Source organism: Manis pentadactyla, chromosome 3, assembly GCF_030020395.1.
Source record: "Manis pentadactyla isolate mManPen7 chromosome 3, mManPen7.hap1, whole genome shotgun sequence".
NCBI classification, from domain to species: Eukaryota; Metazoa; Chordata; class Mammalia; order Pholidota; family Manidae; genus Manis; species Manis pentadactyla.
Window position 1 is genome coordinate 36997138 of NC_080021.1, and position 20359 is coordinate 37017496.

Here is a 20359-nt window from a genome sequence, read left to right on the forward strand (position 1 = left end):
AAAGCATTTGACAAAATTCAACATCTAATCATGATAAAAACTCTCAACAAAATGAGTATAGAGGGCAAGTACCTCAACATAATAAAGGCCATATATGACAAACCCACAGCCAACATTATACTTAACAGCAAGAAGCTGAAAGCTTTTCCTTTGAGATGGGGAACAAGACAAGGAAGCCACTCGCCCCACTTCTATTCAATGTACTACTGGAGGTCCTGGCCACAGCAATCAGACAACACAAAGAAATAAAAGGCATCAAGATTGGCAAGGAAGAAGTTAAACTGTCCCTGTTTGCAGATGACTTGATACCATACATAAAAAGCCCAAAAGAATCCACTCCAAAACTACTAGATCTAATATCTGAATTCAGCAAAGTTGCTGGATACAAAATTAATACACAGAAATCTGTGGCATTCCTATACACTAACACTGAACTAGCAGAGAGAGAAATCAGGAAAACAATTCCATTCACAATTGCACCAAGAAGAGTAAAATACCTAGGAATAAACCTAACCAAGGAAGTGAAAGACCTATACCCTGAAAACTACAAGACACTCATGAGAGAAATTAAAGAAGATACCAATAAATGGAAACACATTCCGTGCTCATGGATAGGAAGAACTAATATTGTCAAAATGGCCATCCTGCCTAAAGCAATATATAGATTCAAGGCAAATCTTATCAAAATACCAACAGCATTCTTCAACAAACTAGAGAAAATCATCCTAAAATTCATATGGAACCACAAAAGACCTCGAATAGTCAAAGCAATCCTGAGAAGGAAGAATAAAGCAGGGGGAATTATGCTCCCCAACTACAAGCTCTACTACAAAGCCACAGTAATCAAGACAGTTTGGTACTGGCACAAGAACAGACCCATAGACCAATGGAACAGACTAGAGAGCCCTGATATAAACCCAACCATATATGGTCAATTAATATATGATAAAGGAGCCATGGACATACAATGGGGGAAATGACAGCCTCTTCAACAGCTGGTGTTGGCAAAACTGGACAGCTACATGCAAGAGAATGAAACTGGATTATTGTTTAACCCCATACACAAAAGTAAACTTGAAATGGATTAAAGACTTGAATGTAAGTCATGAAACCATAAAACCCTTAGAAGACAACATAGGCAAACATCTCCTGAATATAAGCATGAGCACCTTCTTCCTGAACACATCTCCTTGAGAAAGGGAAACAAAAGCAAAAATGAACTACATCAAACTAAAAATTTTTTATATGGCAAAGGACATCATCAACAAAACAAAAAGGCATCCTACAGTATGGAGAATGTATTTTTAAATGACATATCTGACAAGGGGTTAACATCCAAAATATATAAAGAACTTATACACCTCAACACCCAAAAAGCAAATAACCCAATTAACAAATGGGCAGAGGATATGAAGAGATGGTTCTCCAAAGAAGAAATTCAGGTGACCATGAAAAGATGCTCCACATCACTAATCATCAAGGAAATGTAAATTAAAACCACAATGAGATATCACCTCACACCAGCAAGGATGGGCAGCATCGAAAAGACTAAGAACAACAAATGCTGGCAAAGATGCGGAGAAAGGGGAACCCTCCTACACTGCTGGTGGGAATGTAAGCTAGTTCAACCATTGTGGAAAGCAATATGGAGGTTCCTCAAAAAACTAAAAACAGGAATACCATTTGACCCTGGAATCCCACTCCTTGGAATTTACCCAAAGAATACAAATTCTCAGAATCAAAAAGACATATGCACCCCTATGTTTATCGCAGCACTTTTTACAATAGTGAAGATATGGAAGCAACCTAAGTGTCCATCTGTAGATGAACTGATAAAGAAGATGTGGTACATATATACAATGGAATACTGTTCAGCCATAAGAAAGGAACAAATCCTACCATTTGCAACAACATGGATGGAGCTTGAGGACATTATGCTCAGTGAAATAAGCCAGGCAGAGAAAGACAAATGCCAAATGATTTCCCTCATTTTTGGAGTATAACAATGAAGCAAAACTTAATGAACAAAATGGCAGCAGACTCAGAGACTCCAAGAATGAACTAGTGGTTACCAAATGGGAGGGGTGTGGGAGGGTGGGTGGGGAGGGAGGGAGAAGGGGATCGAGGGGTATTATGTTTAGTACACATGATGTGGTGGGTCATGGGGAAAACAGTGCATCACAGAGAAGGAACATAGTGGATCTCTGGCAACTTGCTGCACTGATGGACAATGACTGCATTGGGGTATGGGTGGGGACTTGGTAATATGGGTAAATGTAGTAACCACACTGTTTTTTCATGTGAAACCTTCATAAGAGTGTATATCAATCATACCTTAATAAAAAATTTAAAAAAGAAAAAAGACTTGGAATATTTGTACCAACATGCTACCAGTGAGTCTCTCTGGGTTGAAAGGGTTTATGGATATGTTTTATCTTGCTCTTTGTATTTTCTTGACTTTTTCCAAATTATTTACAATAAATATTCATTACTTTGTTATTTTTAAATGTAAAAATCAAAAAAAAATTCTTCCAGGAGGAAAAAAAAAAATCTATCATTTGTTCCTATTAACACAGGATAAAATCCAAACTTAATATGATATATTAAGAGACATGACCTAGTTGGTGTCCGTTTAATCCTCGATCCTCTTTTTTTTACCACTTCCCCTTCCAATTTCAGTGCAAGTTGTCCAAAACCCCTTCAACTTTAGTATCTTGTTATACCAGCTGCAGGAACTTCACTCTCGATTTTGCTAAATTCCACTTTCTCTGTGGAGCCTTCCCTGGACCACTTCCCTTCCCCTGCCCAGCATGTGTTCCTACTGCTTTTTCCCTGCAACATCATGTGCCATACAATGTTATCATTACCTATTGATTTGTCTGTATCCCCAGCAGATTATAAATCCTTGAAGGAAATAACACACCTTATTTACCTTTGAAGCCTTGGTCCTTAGCACATTACAGATGAATTACAGAGCTTAAAAAAATAATCCATGAATGAATGATTAAACTACTAGTGGTACAATTGATTCAGTAAACAGAAATGATACACAGACACTATAAAACATAGCAATATATTCGTGAAATACAAACCAACCTTTCATCATTCAACACAGATTTCTACAATAGGAGTGAACATGTAAAAACTGTCAGAGTATTTAGAACCATTATTTTTTATGGCAGCAGTACGTTTTGACTTAAAGCAGAGGCTAAACTCATTCTGTTAAGGAATTATGTCTACTCTTGCAGATATTCAAAATGAAATTTTACTAATACCCTTATAAACAAAAGTATTCAAAATGTCATGAATAATCAATGTTTAAAATAATTCTAGAAGATGGCGGTATGAGTAGAGCAGCAGAAATCTCCTCCCAAAACCATATATATTTTTGAAAATTCAACAAATACAACTATCCCTAAAAGAGAGACCAGAAGGTACAGGACAACAGCCAGGCTACATCTACACCTGCGATAACCCAGCACCTCATGAAGGGGGTAAGATACAAGCCGCAGCCCAGCAGGACCCAAGCACCCCTCACCCCAGCTCCTGGCATGAGGAGAGGAGTTGGAGCAGGGAGGGAGAGGGGAGCCCAGGACTGCTAAACACCCAGCCCTAGCCATCCGCACCAGAGCGCAGACACACAGTGCGTGGGGTGCTGAATACTAGGGAAACGAGACAGTAAAACCTGTAAGTGGATCCCAACAGCCGGCGCCCCGGGAACAAAGAAAAGCGAGTGTTTTTGAAAGAATTAATGAGACAGGGACCCCACAGCTGGACATAAAACGTTCCAGGACACATAGCCCAGCAGCTGGGAATCCCGGGGAACTCTGAGCACCCTAACCCCCTGAGGGGCAGCGCTGCTTGGAGGCCCCTCATGGAGATAAACAGCCTCCCACCCATTTACCCTCTGACAGCAGCCTGAGGTGGCCACACCCACAGCAGCAGGGCAGAGATTCTTCCACAAGGGCCAGGCAAGAATTAGAAACCCCGTCTGCCTGCAGCTGCCCAGCACAAGCCACTAGGGGTCACCGTTCTCCAAGGAGAGGAAGGCCACAAACCAGCAAGAAGGGACATTCTCCCAGCAACACATGCGCCAGCTCCCCACAACTACCTCTATCGCCATGAAAAGGCAGAAGAATTTGATACAGACTAGACTAACCCAGACATCCTCCCCTGAGAAGGAATCTGGGGAGATAAACTTAACCAATCTCCCTGAAAAAGAATTCAAAATAAAGGTAATAACCATGTGATGGAGCTGCAGAGAAATATGCAAGAGCTAAGGAATCACCTCTGGAAGGAGATTACAGAAATGAAACAATCTCTGGAAGGATTTATATAAGCAGAATGGATAAGATGCAAAAGGCCACTGATGGAACAGAAACCAGAGAACAGGAATGCATAGAAGCTGAAGCAGAGACAGATAAAAGGATCTCCCAGAATGAAACAATATTAAGAGAACTGTTTGACCAAGCCAAATGGAAGAATATTCGCATTATAGTGGTAGCAGAAGAAGAAGAGGGAGAAAAAGAAATAGGAAGTGTATTTGAAGAAATAATTGCTGAAAACTTCCCCAAACTGGGGGAGGAAATAATCGTTCAGACCACGGAAGTACACAGAACTCCCAAAAGAAGGGACCCAAGGAGGACAACACCAAGACACATAATAATTAAAATAGCAAAGATCAAGGACAAGGAAAGAGTTTTAAAGGCAGCTAGAGAGAGGAAAACAGTCACCTACAAAGGAAAACCCATCAGGTTATCTTCAGATATCTCAACAGAAACGTCACAGGCCAGAAGAGAATGGAATGATATATTTAATGCAATGAAACAGAAAGGCCTTGAACCAAGAATACTGTATCCAGCACGATTATCATTTAAATATGAAGGAGGGATTAAACAATTCCCAGACAAGCAAAAGCTGAGGGAATTTGTCTCCCACAAACCACCGCTACAGAGTATTTTAGAGGGACTGCTCTAGATGGGAGCACTCCTAAGGCTAAACAGATGTCACCAGAGAAAACAAAATCAGAGCAAAGAGAGCAGACCAACCAATACTAACTAAAGGCAAAAAAAAAATCAACTACCCACAAAAGCAGTTAAAGGAAATGCAAAAGAGCACAGAATAAGACACCCAACATGTAAAGAATGGAGGAGGAGGAATAAGAAGGAAGAGAAATGAAGAATCACCAGACAGTGTCTATAACAGCTCAGTAAGCGAGTTAAGTTAGGCAGTAAGATACTAAAGAAGCTAACCTTGAACCTTTGGTAACCATGAATCTAAAGCCTGAAATGGCAAAAAGTACATATCTTTCAATAATCACCCGAAATGTAAATGGACTGAATGCACCAATCAAAAGACAGAGTAGTAGAATGGATGAAAAAGCAAGACCCATCTATATGCTGCTTACAAGAGACCCAACTCAAACCCAAAGACATGCGCAGACTAAAACTCAAGGGATGGAAAAAGATATTCCATGCAAACAACAGGGAGAAAAAAGCAGGTGTTGCAGTAGTAGTATCAGACAAAATAGACTTCAAAACAAAGAAAGTAACAAGAGATAACGAAGGACGTTATATAATGATAAAGGGCTCAGTCCAACAAGAGGAAATAACCATTATAAATATATATGTACCCAACACAGGAGCACCAGCATATGTGAAACAAATACTAACAGAACTAAAGGAGGAAATGGAATGCAATGCATTCATTTTTGGAGACTTCAAAACACCACTCACCCCAAAGGATAGATTCACCAGACAGAAAATAAGTAAAGACACAGAGGCACTAAACAACACACTAGAACAGATGGACCTAATAGACATCTATAGAACTCTATATCCAAAAGCAACAGGATACACATTCTTCTCAAGTACACATGGAATATTCTCCAGAATAGACCACATACTAGGCCACAAAAAGAGCCTCAGTAAATTCTAAAAGATTGAAATCCTACCAACCAACTTTTCAGACCACAAAGGTATAAAACTAGAAATAAATTGTACAAAGAAAGCAAAAAGGCTCATAAACACATGGAGGCTTAACAACATGTTCCTAAATGATCAATGGATCAATGACCAAATTAAAATGGAGATCAAGGAATATATGGAAACAAATGACAACAACAACACAAATCCCCAACTTCTGTGGGACTAAGAAAAAGCAGTCTTAGGAGGAAAGTATATAGCATTCCAGGCATATTTAAAGAAGGGAGAACAATCCCAAAAGAATAGTCTAACATCACAACTATCGAAATTGGAAAAAGAAGAACAAATGAGGCCTAAAGTCAGCAGAAGGAGGGACATAATAAAGATCAGAGAAGAAATAAATAAAATTAAGAACATTAAAACAATAGAAAAAAATCAATGAAACTAAGAGCTGGTTCTTTGAGAAAATAAACAAAATAGATAAGCCTCTAGCCAGATTTATTAAGAGAGTCAACACACATCAACAGAATCAGAAACGAGAAAGGAATAATCACAACGGACCCCAAAGAAATACAAAGAATTACTAAAGAATACTATGAAAACCTATATGTGAACAAGCTGGAAAACCTAGAAGAAATGGACTTCTTAGGAAAATACAACCTTCCAAGACTGGCCAAGGAAGAAACACAAAATCTAAACAAACCAATTACCAGCAAAGAAACTGAACTGGTAATCAAAAAACTACCCAAAAACAAAACCCCCGGGCCAGATGGATTTACCTCGGAATTTTATCAGACATACAGAGAAGACATAATATCCATTCTCCTTAAAGTTTCCCAGAAAATAGAAGAGGAGGGAATACTCTCAAACTCATTCTATGAAGCCAACATTACCCTAAAACCAAACCAGGCAAAGACCCCACCAAAAAAGAAAACTACAGACCAATATCCCTGATGAACATAGATGCAAAAATACTCAACAAAATATTAGCAAACCAAATTCAAAAATACATCAAAAGGATCATACACCATGACCAAGTGGGATTCATCCCAGGGATGCAAGGATGGTACAACATTCGAAAATCCATCAACATCATCCACCACATCAACAAAAAGAAAGACAAAAACCATATGATCATCTCCTTAAATGCTGAAAAAGCATTCAACAAAATTCAACATCCATTCACGATAAAAACTCTCAACAAAATGGGTATAGAGGGCAAGTACCTCAACATAATAAAGGCCATATATGATAAGCCCATAGCCAACATCATACTGAACAGTAAGAAGCTGAAAGCTTTTTCTCTGAGATCGGGAACAAGACAGGGATGCCCACTCTCCCCACTGTTATTGAACTTAATACTGGAGGTCCTAGCCATGGCAATTAGAGAAAACATAGAAATACAACCAATCCAAATTGGTAAAGAAGAAGTTAAACTGTCACTATTTGCAGATGACATGATACTGTACATAAAAATCCCTAAAGACTCCACTTCAAAACTACTAGAACTGCTATTGGAATACAGCAAAGTTGCAGGATACAAAATTAACAGACAGAAATCTGTGGCTTTCCTATACACTTTTCTTTTCTATTAGAAAATAGGAAGAGAAATGAGGAAAACAATTCCATTCACATTTGCATCTAAAACAATAAAATACCTAGGAATAAACGTAACCAAGGAAGTGAAAGACCTATACCCTGAAAACTATAAGACACTCTTAAGAGAAATTAAAGAGGACACTAGCAAATGGAAACTCATCCCATGCTCTTGATCATCAAAATGGCCATCCTGCCCAAAGCAATTCCTATCAAATTACCGACAACATTCTTCAACGAACTGGAACAAATACTTCAAAAATTCATATGGAAACACGAAACACCCCGAATAGCCAATGCAATCCTGAGAAGGAAGAATAAAGTGGGGGGGATCTCGCTCCCCAACTTCAAGCTCTACCACAAAGCCACAGTAATCAAGACAATTTGGTAGTGGCACAGGAACAGAATAGAGACTCCAGACATTAACCCAAACATATATGATCAATTAATATACGATAAAGGAGCCATGGACATACAATGAGGAAATGACAGTCTCTTCAACAGATGGTGCTGGCAAAACTGGACAGCTACATGTAAGAGAATGAAACTCGATCACTGTCTAACCCCAGACACAACAGTAAATTCGAAATGGATCAAAGACCTGAATGTAAGTCATGAAACCATAAAACTCCTAGAAAAAAACATAGGCAAAAATCTCTTGGACATAAACATGAGCGACTTCTTCATGAACATATCTCCACAGGCAAGGGAAACAAAGGCAAAAATGACCAAGTAAGACTATATCAAGCTGAAAAGCTTCTGAACAGCAAAGGACACCATCAACAGAACAAAAAGGTACCCTACAGTATGGGAGAATACATTCATAAATGACAGATCCAATAAAGGGTTGACATCCAAAATATATAAAGAGCTCACACACCTCAACAAACAAAAAGCAGGTAATCCAATTAAAAAATGGGCAGAGGAGCTGAACAGACAGTTCTCCAAAGAAGAAATTCAGATGGCCAACAGACACATGAAAAGATGCTCCACATCACTAGTCATCAGAGAAATGCAAATTAAAACCACAATGAGATATCACCTCACACCAGTAAGGATTGCCACCATCCAAAAGACAAACAACAACACATGCTGGCAAGGTTGCGTAGAAAGGGGAACCCTCCTACACTGCTGGTGGGAATGTAAATTAGTTCAGCCATTATGGAAAGCAGTATAGAGGTCCCTCAAAAAGCTCAAAATAGAAATACCATTTGACCCTGGAATTCCACTTCCAGGAATTTACCCTAAGAATGCAGCAGCCCAGTTTCAAAAGGACAGATGCACCCCTATGTTTATCGCAGCACTATTTACAATAGCCAAGAAATGGATGCAACCTAAGTGTCCATCAGTAGATGAATGGATAAAGAAGATGTGGTACATATACACAATGGAATATTATTCAGCCATAAGAAGATAACAAATCCTACCATTTGCAACAACAAGAATGGAGCTAGAGGGTATTATGCTCAGTGAAATAAGCCAGGCAGAGAAAGACAAGTATCAAATGATTTCACTCATATGTGGTGTAAGAATAAAGAAAAACTGAATGAACAAAACAGCAGCTGACTCACAGAACCCAAGAATGGACTAACAGTTACCAAAGGGAAAGGGACTGGGGAGGTTGGGTGGGGAAGGGAGGGATAAGGTCAGGGAAAAAGAAAGGGGGCATTACGATTAGCATGTATAATTAGCATGTGGGGGGGGCATGGGGAGGGCTGTGCAACACAGTGAAGACAAGTAGTGATTCTATAGAATCTTACTACACTGATGGACAGTGACTGTAATGAGGTGTGGGGGGGGGGCTTGGTGAACAGGGGAGCATAGTAAACATAATGTTCTTCATGTAATTGTAGATTAATGGTAACAAAATTTTAAAAAAATTCTAGATACCTCTCCTAAGAATTCACTTTCTTCCTCTCGAACTCGAGCTTGATCCCAAAGGGTAATCTCTAGCATTCGTTCCCGAAATTCTCTTCGGTGGACAGGAGAATAAATGAATGTTTGGTTCCATTTAGGTTCCAGTGTTTTCTTCACTGTTTTAGTTCTTCTCTTGTTTTTATCACTATGATAAAAATAAAAGTATAGGAATTTCTATAAACCTTTAAGTTTTCCCCTAAAAATTATAAGCTTAAAATTTCTTGAAGTCTTATCACAAATTTACCACGTTAAAAATAGCATGATCCTTAAAATTACTATTAAAATTTGTAAGATATATACCACATTATAAGAGCAATCAATACTTCAATAAATCTGAGATCTATCCATGACAGATCATTAAAAACTGAATTAAAAACTTAATTAAAAATTGAAGAATCTCAACACTAAAATTCTTTTAACATATTGCCATATTAGAAACGAAAATAGAAGTTAACCAGTATCATTACATATACTATTCACTCAACGTACCAAAAACTGATACCAGATATCTCCTAAATTGTTATGTTCACAACTTCACATCCACATAGTTTAGCTAATGACCAATTGTAATTACATTTTACCAAGTTATTTTCTTATGTACAAGAAACACACACTTGCCCATCTGACAGTCATCAGGTCTTTAAAAACACTGTAAAATTATTTCTGTGTGAGGTAGCCACTGTAATGTAGGCTTGAAATGAAAGCTGCCATCCCTTAAAAATGGGACTTCCAGCTCAAGAGTCTTCCACACATCTTTACACTGCCTATCTCTATTCAGTAAGTTTTTGACAATGCATTCTATTATATGCACATATATTTATGAATGATATACATGTATTACTATACTGTTTTCCTAACATATTGTGCCCACTAGTAAATTAAACAAAAATGAAAACAAAAATTTTTTTAATTCAAATTGTTCATGAACTCTGACAGATGACTCATCTCCTGGCACACTCATTCTTTATAGAGATCACTACTCTAGCTTATTAGAGAGGATCAATGGCTGAACAGGAAGCAAATCATCTAGGAAGGAAACGTCAAGCTTTCTGGAGAGCCTATTGGAAGTGATCACTAACAGCATCATTAAATTACTGAGAATGTAGTTAACTTCTCTAAAAAAAACAAAATCTAATGTAAAGCTTTTTCTATTTATTTTCATGTTACCAGTACTTTTGTTAGATAGAAAGGTAGACATGAGCAGCCAGGGAAGGAGAAGATAAGGGTCAAGGTAAAAACTGCCCAAACTCTGTCCAGGTAGTGAGTCCTATGTGAAGATAACAAATGCTTTACAGGGAGATAACTTCTTGCCTATTGGGTTCAGGCCAAAAAAGTCTCAACCAGGGGCAAAGGGTTTGTTTGTGTTTATACAGAGGATCAAAGCCTAATTTGGCTACCCAGAAACCGAATTAAGATACAATATGAAGAATAACTTCCAACATCAACATTTTCTGGAAGAGTCATTCCAGAAGATGATCATCAAAAAACTTCAACAAAGATCCTGGCGCTGTTGCAGTTGTAGCTGCATTCATCCCACCGGTTCCTGGACTTGCCATTGGAATGAAGAAGGAGATACCTAAGCTGGCCTGTGCATACAGTAAAACAACATATTTGACTGGATCTATACTGTCGGAACTCAACCAAGAATTAGGAGAAGTGCAAGTTGCAGCACTCCAAAATCTTACAACTATAGACTATCTACTGTTAAAAGAACATATGGGATGTGAACAGTTCCCAGGAATATGTTGTTTTAATTTGTCTGATTTTTCTCAAACTATTCAAATTCAGTTAGACAATATCCATCATATCATTGATAAGTTTTCACAAATGCCTAGGGTGCCTAACTGGTTTTCTTGGTTTCACTGGATATGGCTGGTAATTGTAGGTCTGCTTTTGTTATGTAGCTGTATTCCTATTATGTTAATGTGTGCATGCAATTTAATTAGTAGTTTAAAACTTATACATGCTTATGTTACACTACAAGAAGATATGTCAAAGAAATAATCAATCTTCCCATGTTTTCTTCCGTCTGCTACTTCTATAGCTTTTCTTCTTCCTTCCTAATTACAACCCTTTAGTAGAATTCATGCCTCATATCGAAATTACCGAGTATCGTAATTCTTCCAAGTGGTAAAGATACCTCAAGACAAATGCTGGGCATAGAAGCCACAGGGCATAAATCTGCAAAAAAGTAAAAAGCTAACCTTTTCAAACAATGTTGCTTCTCTCTCACTTACCAACTTTACATTTCCCTGTATGGCCCCGGAAGATGACTGGTTAGCCAGAGACGGGTAAGATTCCTCAAGGGAGGAACAACCTAAGACAGGCACAGTCGCAGGGGGGCCATCTTAGAACCTCACCCCCTGTTTTGAGAGAAATCTTCTGCATCCGTGGATGTTTTGTTGCCCTTGTCTAGCTCGGATTAATACTTAGTCTATAGGCACACACTTGATCATCTACATTTGCTCTCTTACAGCACTAAACTATGTTTTCTACCTTTATCTTGCATCTACCTACCACTTCAGCATTTTATTAAAAAAAAAATTAAAAAATAATAATAATAATAATAAGGGAGAAGTGTGGGATTCACATATACATCAATTATAAAAATCAAACGAATAATCATATTTGACCTGATTGTTTATAGTTCATGCGTGATCAAAACCGAAAGTTTCTGTGATATGACTGCCTTGCACTGTTCACCATGTAAGAACTTATTCACTATGTAAGAACTTGTTCACCATGTAAGAACTTGTTTGTTATGCTTTAGAAGATTGGAGACTGTTGAGAATTAGGCTTGGGGTTGATTAATGATTGTGCATTGAGTCCCCCCTACAGAATCTTATTGTTGTTAACAACCATCTGATCAATAAATATGAGAGATGTCCTCTCAAAAAAAAAAAAAAGAGTCTCATCCAGGTCCCAATGCAGGCACAACTGAACAAAACTAAGAATCCCTCAAACCTTCATAAATTCATTAAAATAAAATTATAGTTTTGCTCCCTCCACCACCCATGGGCTTTTCTGTGTGCATTTTGGTAAAAGATATGCGCACCAAGAGGAATGGGTATGTAACTAGAACAGTCAACCAAATGACCTCACCCTGTCAATCAAAGAAGTGCCTCCCAGCTAGGTCATGATAAATAGACCCTCCTCTGAAAGTTCCATGCCTTTGTCTACCTTAACTCTGGCCCACTACTCCCTTGGAGTGTATTCAAATAAAACTTTCACTCTCCTTCGCTACTGTGTCTCTGCCTTTCAATTCTTTGTTACACTGGGGACAAAAACAGAGAAAAACGCAACCCGTAACACTTTTGGTTTCCATTTAACTTAACTTAGTAATAGTATGCAAATACCATGTTTTCACTCAAAATGAAAGAAAGAAATATATTTTGAATGGTAACCAACTTTACCTCGAGATATAAAAAAAGATTGTAAAGCACACACAGCTATTTTTTAGGATACCCAGTACATTATTTAGAAAATGTTTTGAATGGCTTAAGTGACATACCAGACTAAATCTCTATGTAACCTCACTTAGCTAAGGGTACTTATCAATAAAAAGGCATCTGTTGTTCTTACATTCGGTTAATAAGTAGTTTGTTTCTCAAAAAAATTGTCAAGAAAAATAAAGTAATTCATACCAAAAAGATTAAAAGTCCTTTATTCATGTGTAAAAACTTGTGTCAACAGCAAAAGAAAAAAAAATTTGTTGCAATGATAATGTATAATTCTGAGTTAACCAAAGAATTATTTTCTCTGTTAAAGATAAAACCTAACCCAACTTTATCAATAAAGTAAGCTACAAACTTGCCTAAATATTCTTTACATTGGTGTTATGAAAAGATTAAAAACATTACATCTGGAATATGCAGGAGTAGTTAAAGGGACCTTCTCTTTCATTTAAGATCTATCTGCTCAGAAAGTGGGGTGCAGGGATATGTAAAATAAAACTAAACAAAAATAATCAAGAAATAAATTCTATGATTTGAGACTTGTATCATCTTATAAAGCCAAATATTTTTCTTCAAAGGTTTGAATAAGCAGAATATTTAAGCTATGAGTGTGCATAAAAGCATAGATGGAAATGCAGTATTTCTGAGACATCTGTTATCAACTGAAGTTTAAGTTAGATTTAACAGCTTTATATGGATATTCTCTTCCTTTCTTGCAGTTCAAGGTGTATCCTTCACCAAACGACAGCCTAAGTTGTTAGAGACCAACTTTCTTCAAGCAAACTTTGTAAGATAAAATTATATAGCAAACATTTCTAAGAACTTTAGCTGTTAAGGCACCTGGACATATTTTCTGAGGAATTTTCTTTGCAAATATGTATCAAATAAAATGTAAGGCCCTTGTTAATTGTCTACTTCTTTGTCTTCTGTCCTTTTCTTTATTCTGATTTTTCTTCTAATGATATGTTGGCACTCAACTCAACCCAGATGACTTTCAACTTGAACTAAGTAAATGAGGGTGCAAAACTGGACAAACATGTTTAAGACAACATGCCCAGCCACTTCCAACCTGAGAAAAATGACCAGACTTTTTGCGGAGTAGTAGGGGAGAGAGTAATTAATGCCATCAACTCTTTCTTTTTTCATGGTGCCTATTGAATAATCTTTTATTTTTTCTGAGCCTGAAATTGAGTGAATAGATAGTGTTTGATAAACTATTTTTCCAATCTTAATTCCTCTATTTAAATCAGGTACAGTGACATCATTTATATTGATTAGCATGGACATAAAGGAAATACTACTTGAAGCAGCTGATATGCTGCTTGGCCAGCGGTAAACTTTATTTGATGATATGGGGTGATGAAGTATAAAGTACACTCATTTATTTTACAGAATATACAGCAATAATATCTAAGTGAGAGGTAGAACTGGAGAGGAATAGATGAGTCCCCAAGGACATGGGCAGGGACATGGGACAAGCATCATGATGCTTCTCCTAACTATGATGAAAAATGCCAAGATATAGACAGTATAGTAAGAACAAGAGGGACTCCATCTGAAGGCTAAGATTCCATTTTAAAAACCAGGGAGTTAGGAGGTAAGATTCCCAACATATTATTTGGTAATCAGACAATAACCCACCCTATCTTAAGGCAGGACAAGGAGTCTTAACTGCTATGTTCCCAGTGTTTGAGGGAAACCACTATCTTGAAGAACAACAGGATCAGTAAATTCCATGTGTTAAGTTTATTTTACAGAATCATCCAGAGGACTGACTGTGGATAGTGGCATAATGTCTCTCACCGCTGAGAGAAATCATGAGACTACAGTCAAGCCTACGCCCAACAATCTCCTCCACCCTGCCCTTTGCCCCATTCTTGAAAGCCTTAAAAGACAGAATCCTAAGCCCTTCAGGGTGCCTCCTCTCTGAGGTTGCCTGCACTCCCTTTTCTTCAAGTGTGTACCTTTTAAATAAAGCCTTCTCATTGTTAAACTTACTGTGTTTTGTCTCTGCACTCTTCCAGTGATTTAAGTGTCTTTGTCACTTTGCTATTTCATTCTAGTTTTCAGACTTAAGCACAAGTCTTCACCCTCTCTGTCCTACTTCAGATAAGTAGGGAGGGTCTACTGACAGCTCTGGTTTGGGCTTGCAAGTCCCCATTGCCTGGGTGACCTGGACAGGACTGCAGGTGTACATCATGCTTTTTAGTAGCCTGCCTGAAAATCTCCTTTCTTTGCCTTTGGGGAGTTCTCAGAACATATTCTCACTCCATCCAGTGCTCTGAGTCTCCCCCAGTCTTGGGGTTGTAAGAGTTTAGTCCCTATGCCTTGCAGATCCAAGAGGACACGGATGCCAGGTGACCATGGATTTAGGAGGTGGCAAGGTATTTGCCCTATGCCAAGCAGGAGTTCAATGAGCTTCCCTTTCCTCTCTCTGCCCTTCCTTGCTCTCTGCTGCCTGTAAAGCAGCTACTAATCCCTACTACTCTTGCTTTAATAAAGTTCTTCCTTACCTATTCATTGGACCTACTCAAGAATTCTTTCTCAGTCAGAGGCAAGAACCCTCCCCCAGCATCCAGGTCAAGAGTTTGCAGCAAGAGACCTTCCCAGACATAGCTGCCCGGCAACACCTTTAGTACCATTTCCAGCTTTTTGCCTTTATAGTTTGTGTTAAAAATGCATTTTACTTAATGAAGCATAATACTTAGTGATTTTGATAAATAAAAACATATATTACTTAAGAAATAACCCACACAACCTAAAATAAACATTCAATAAAATATACTATGTTTGATGTAAGTTTTGAAACAATTTCAAAGTATTTACTTACTGTCACTATTTTGATTCCTAAGAATCATTCTGCTTATGTTAAACTTCATAAGTATCTGACTGGTATGATACATAAAAATAAGTGAAACAGAATCAAAATATCCACTGCTATTAACATTTCTCATTTATTTTCAAGAACATTTATTTTGTTTCATATTCCTACCTTCTGTCTGGAAGAAAGTAAATTTTAACATAAGGATTCCTTGGTCTTCCATCTTCCCTGGAAGGGAGCTCCTTAGCTCCCAAAATTGTAACTATTAATTGGTGACCAACCTTGTCAAACCATAGTTTTATCTGAAAAGCAAAAATATTCATCTATCAGCTCAAACATTTACTACCACAACATAATGTTTACATTCCCAATCTTTGCCCCATTCTCTTACACTAGTATTAGTAAAGAACATAAATTTCACTTAGTAAATTGTGGTTAATTAAAATAAAAGGATATGCTATAATAACTTCAATGAATAGAGGATTTAATTCAGACATTTTGGGTTGATTCATAAATAACTTGGGCTTTCTGTTATTCTAATTTCATTGTTTATTAACATGCACATAAACAATTACACTACCATAACTAAGGACTTTATATATAATGATTGCTCTGTGTTGATGTTTATGTAAGAATCACTGTAGTTCATTTTAGTTCCCCTACTACAGTGACTTCAGAATGAGTACTCAAAATGAATTGAATAGATAACTCATTTATACGGCATTCACAGGGAACATTTAAGCAAATATTTATATTATTCCACAGCAAAAGACATTTTAAGAATTTTATGCAGGGGGAAATTACTAGTAACTTTGGTCAACAGACCCGTTAAATTTGTATTTAAAACTATAGTAAATTCATCTTTTTAAATTTTTCTTACACAAAGTCTCGTTTTTGTTTGTGAAGCAAATGTATTGCATCTGTAAGAATAATGGGCTATATTTTATCATTTGAGATGAGAAAATGTGAATAATTTTCTTATGCCTTAATTAGGGATGGGAACTTCACAACCAGCTGCTAAATTCATTTGATTTAACAACTGTCACCCCCCACACACATATCTAACACTCCCGCACCTACTTAGCTGACTCTACCATGTCAAGATCTGTGAAAACTATGGCTCTGAAACACTTTTGGTTCCCAACTCAGCACATCGCTAATCACTATCTTGAAACGAAAATGAATCAGAAATTTGAAATTTGGGAATAAGACTGTATTTATATAATACATACATTTGTGGTTTATACATAATTTATGGTTATATTCTTTTTTAATGGGTTAATTTTTTCCTCTAAATTGGAAGTACAATGTTTGCAGCAGTTTAGAACAATTTAATATACATTTCATGTCAGTTCTTCTTTCCCTCTCCTCTCCAAAACAGATATGGTCAAGTCTGGGCCATGCTCTGGGATATATGAATAAATCATATAAATAAATATGCATCTACATATGATATATTGGTAGCTCAGTTCCAATTCTAACTTGTCTTTGTTGAGTCTCACTTCGTATCTTAAGAGAATGAGAGGCTAAGTAAGACTTGAGTCAGAAGAGAAAGACTGAGGGCCCAGAAGAATATACAAAATTATGCGTTTTTCTTTTTTGTCAAATGTAATTAGCCCTCTTGTAAGAATAACAGTAATAAATATTTAAATTTTTAAAATTATAATTACTACACCTCATGTTGTGTTAAATCCTTATATTTCAAGCAGGTATTATCTTCCTGTTGTGTAACAAAAAGTTTTCCTAATAGAGCTGCTAAGTAGTCTCTAGACAAGTATTGTGGTTCACAAACTTTCTGCATCAGTGTTATCTAGCTTATTTGTTAAAAAGTTACAAATTTCTGTGGCCCAACTCTCACCTGATGAGTCAGACTGGGCTGTGAATTTGCATTTTAATAAATCCTCCTAGTGATTCTCATGGGCACTGAAGTTTGAGAAACAGGGGATCAAAACTTGAAAAAAAGCCTCTAACATTTGAATGGAAAAAACCTCAAATATTGAATGTGTGACAATACTAGAACATAGATACAGATGAAGATAAGTGGAAAAAAGAAGCTAAACTATACTTCTGGCAAAAGACATGAGGGGAAAACAGAAAGTAAGAAATACAAGGGTGTCTCGTATATGAAATGACACAGAGATGTCAAATAACATTGTTCTTCTAAAATGGGTAACCAAAAGCAGATTAATTTCTGATATTCTCTATTTTCTATAGCACTAAAAAAGCATAAGGCCTTATTTTTCCATGATATTAACAATCCTTCTCTGAGGATCATGACATGAATATTACGCACTACAAAAACATAAATATTTTGAAAGAGTAAGAAAATTTTTTTCCAATAAACTTTATACTTAAGAAGAGAGAATCAACAATTATTATTATTAGACTAAGCTCTATCAGTATTGGAGCAAATTACTGATTTTTGTGAGTTGTTTATTGAGGGATTAAGACTAAGCACTTGTTGCCATCTTCAGAGGTAATATTTTTGCTCCTTTAAAATCATTTCAGCAAAACATTTAAGATATGTATATAAAGTGCTTGATAAGGAGTATTCTTTTTAAATTCTCTTATGCCATGGAAAACCAAAAACACTACTTATTAATAATACTCATTTCTCATACAGATTTTAGGCATATGGCTTTCATATTTTCACAATACTTCACAGTTTATTAAGTTATACTTTACAAAAACATAAATGTTTAATATAAATATGAAACAGGTACATTTAATTTTACTGATTTTTTATCAATATTATACTTTTTAATAAACTGTCTGAAATTTGGCATCGATCAATAGCCCTCATGTTCATTTTATAATATAGGATTTGCATTGAAGTTTTTAATAGATACCCAATTCACAATATCAAAACAGAATTATTTTATTAGCTACATTATTTTATCACATTCCCAAATTTCTATCTTGCTTTTTAAATGGATGGTTAAAAAATATCTGTTGACTCCCTAAAATAAAACGTGTATTTCCACAATTCTAGATAAGACATACTTATTTTATTTCAATTTTGTTAATAAAAATCTTGGCATTATTTTAATTGTTTTAATATAATTATCATTCCAGCTTTACCATGTGATCACTTTTAAGTTTCCTAAGTAGAACCTAGGTAGCACAAGTAAATATTTTACACTATATAATATTAACTAGAACTTTAATTTTTAAAATTTAAGCCAAATTACTGTTATTCAAAACCAATAATAACAACAAAAAACATGCAGCAAAGCAAGGAAAGCATAATACTACTTTGAAAAAACTATATTACTTTACCATAGAAGGATTTCTTAATGAAAAGAGGCAAACAACTTGTACTCAAGTATGATAGTAAAATTAAGTGGAATTATAATTACAAAATGTAAACAAAATAAACCCAAAACATTTTACTGGATTGTGATTTTGTTCTCTCAAGGTAATATAATTTCCAAAGTTGAACCTTATGTATAATATACATATAATTTGTATTTTAGAAAAGGTACAAATTTATTTGCCAATCTCCTCGAGGAGTTATTGCTTGGAAAATGCAAGAGAATGTGGACGCTAAGTGATGTAATGAATGATTTAAAGAGACAGCAGCCTTAGTGTAATAAAGGAAAATATCAACAGTATAAAATTAGCTCTTTGTCAATGTTACATATATAAATGGAATCTACATGAAATGCCTCTATGAAACCTACTGAATTTTAGTATTCAGTTCACCACATAAAATCACTAACAAAGATTGTCTCTTTAAATTTTTATTGTAGTTGAATCCCCATGCAGAATTTTACAAGCTGGCTCATAAAATGCTTGGAAAGTCAATAATATGGTTTAAAGCAACATACCAAAAAAACTTTTCCTACTATGCATTTTCCAGAAACATACAAATAAGGGTTAAAACACAACTTTAGTTTCTATCAGGCAGACAAGGCCTTTACCTGAACCCTAGGAACAAAAGGCGTTGTTCTTCTACTAAGGCTTTGGCTCTGGTAAGCAAAATTAAAGAAAAAAAGCAATAAAACAAAACCAAAAAGGACAACACGCTGGAACTAAAAGACCAAAGTAAAAAACACATACAACTATCCCTTAAATATAACTTTTCCATAACAATATATATTCAAATTAAGTACTTCAATGCAATGAATATTAACCAACATAACAGATTAAGGCTGAATGTAAAATAACATATTTGGGTTCAAATATTCTGAAAGAATGAGTGTAAACAAAACCTGGAAGTCAAGAAATGTCAGGTTTCACTCTTAAACACACTGCACAGAAAAAGGCATAGTCCAAGAAGTTAGATGAAAATGCATTATAGAATTATTAATGAAAAGTCATTTGTAGAAGTAATTATATAACTTCTCCAAAATGACATGACTAACAAAAGTCTAAATAACATTAGCCAAGTCAGCTTTAGCATTTCTTGAAAGAATAAACACAGAAAAATAAGTGAGCTGGAATTCACTGAATTAGTTACTTCAAACCTTAAGAATCTATACCAGGTTCCAGTATTCAAACACCATTTTCAGGCACTTATCATATACCACTTGAGATAACACTGTCTATTGCTAACTATACTTATTAATGACGGTATCTCAAGGCTTTTTATTTATACAGTTCTTTGTTTCTCCAAGCCTTTACCAACAGTTTATTTCAAGTGT

At 36.1% G+C, this 20359-nt stretch overlaps 1 protein-coding gene across 43 annotated transcripts in view; it reads right to left on the reverse strand.

Moving 5' to 3' along the window:
* The window catches only part of RIMS2 (regulating synaptic membrane exocytosis 2), a 578477-nt gene that overhangs the window by 248240 nt on the left and 309878 nt on the right, over nt 1-20359 (reverse strand). For 27 of the 43 annotated variants that reach the window (XM_036876382.2, XM_036876388.2, XM_036876380.2 and 24 more), the window contains 2 exons: nt 15885-16015; nt 9411-9582 (listed from right to left, as the gene is read on the reverse strand). In XM_036876382.2, the coding sequence (XP_036732277.2) occupies nt 9411-9582; nt 15885-16015 (303 nt within the window). Of the gene's footprint in view, nt 1-9410; nt 9583-15884; nt 16016-19636; nt 19685-20359 lie in introns of all 43 variants that reach the window. The other 16 variants (XM_057497834.1, XM_036876394.2, XM_057497841.1 and 13 more) reach the window with 1 other exon arrangement.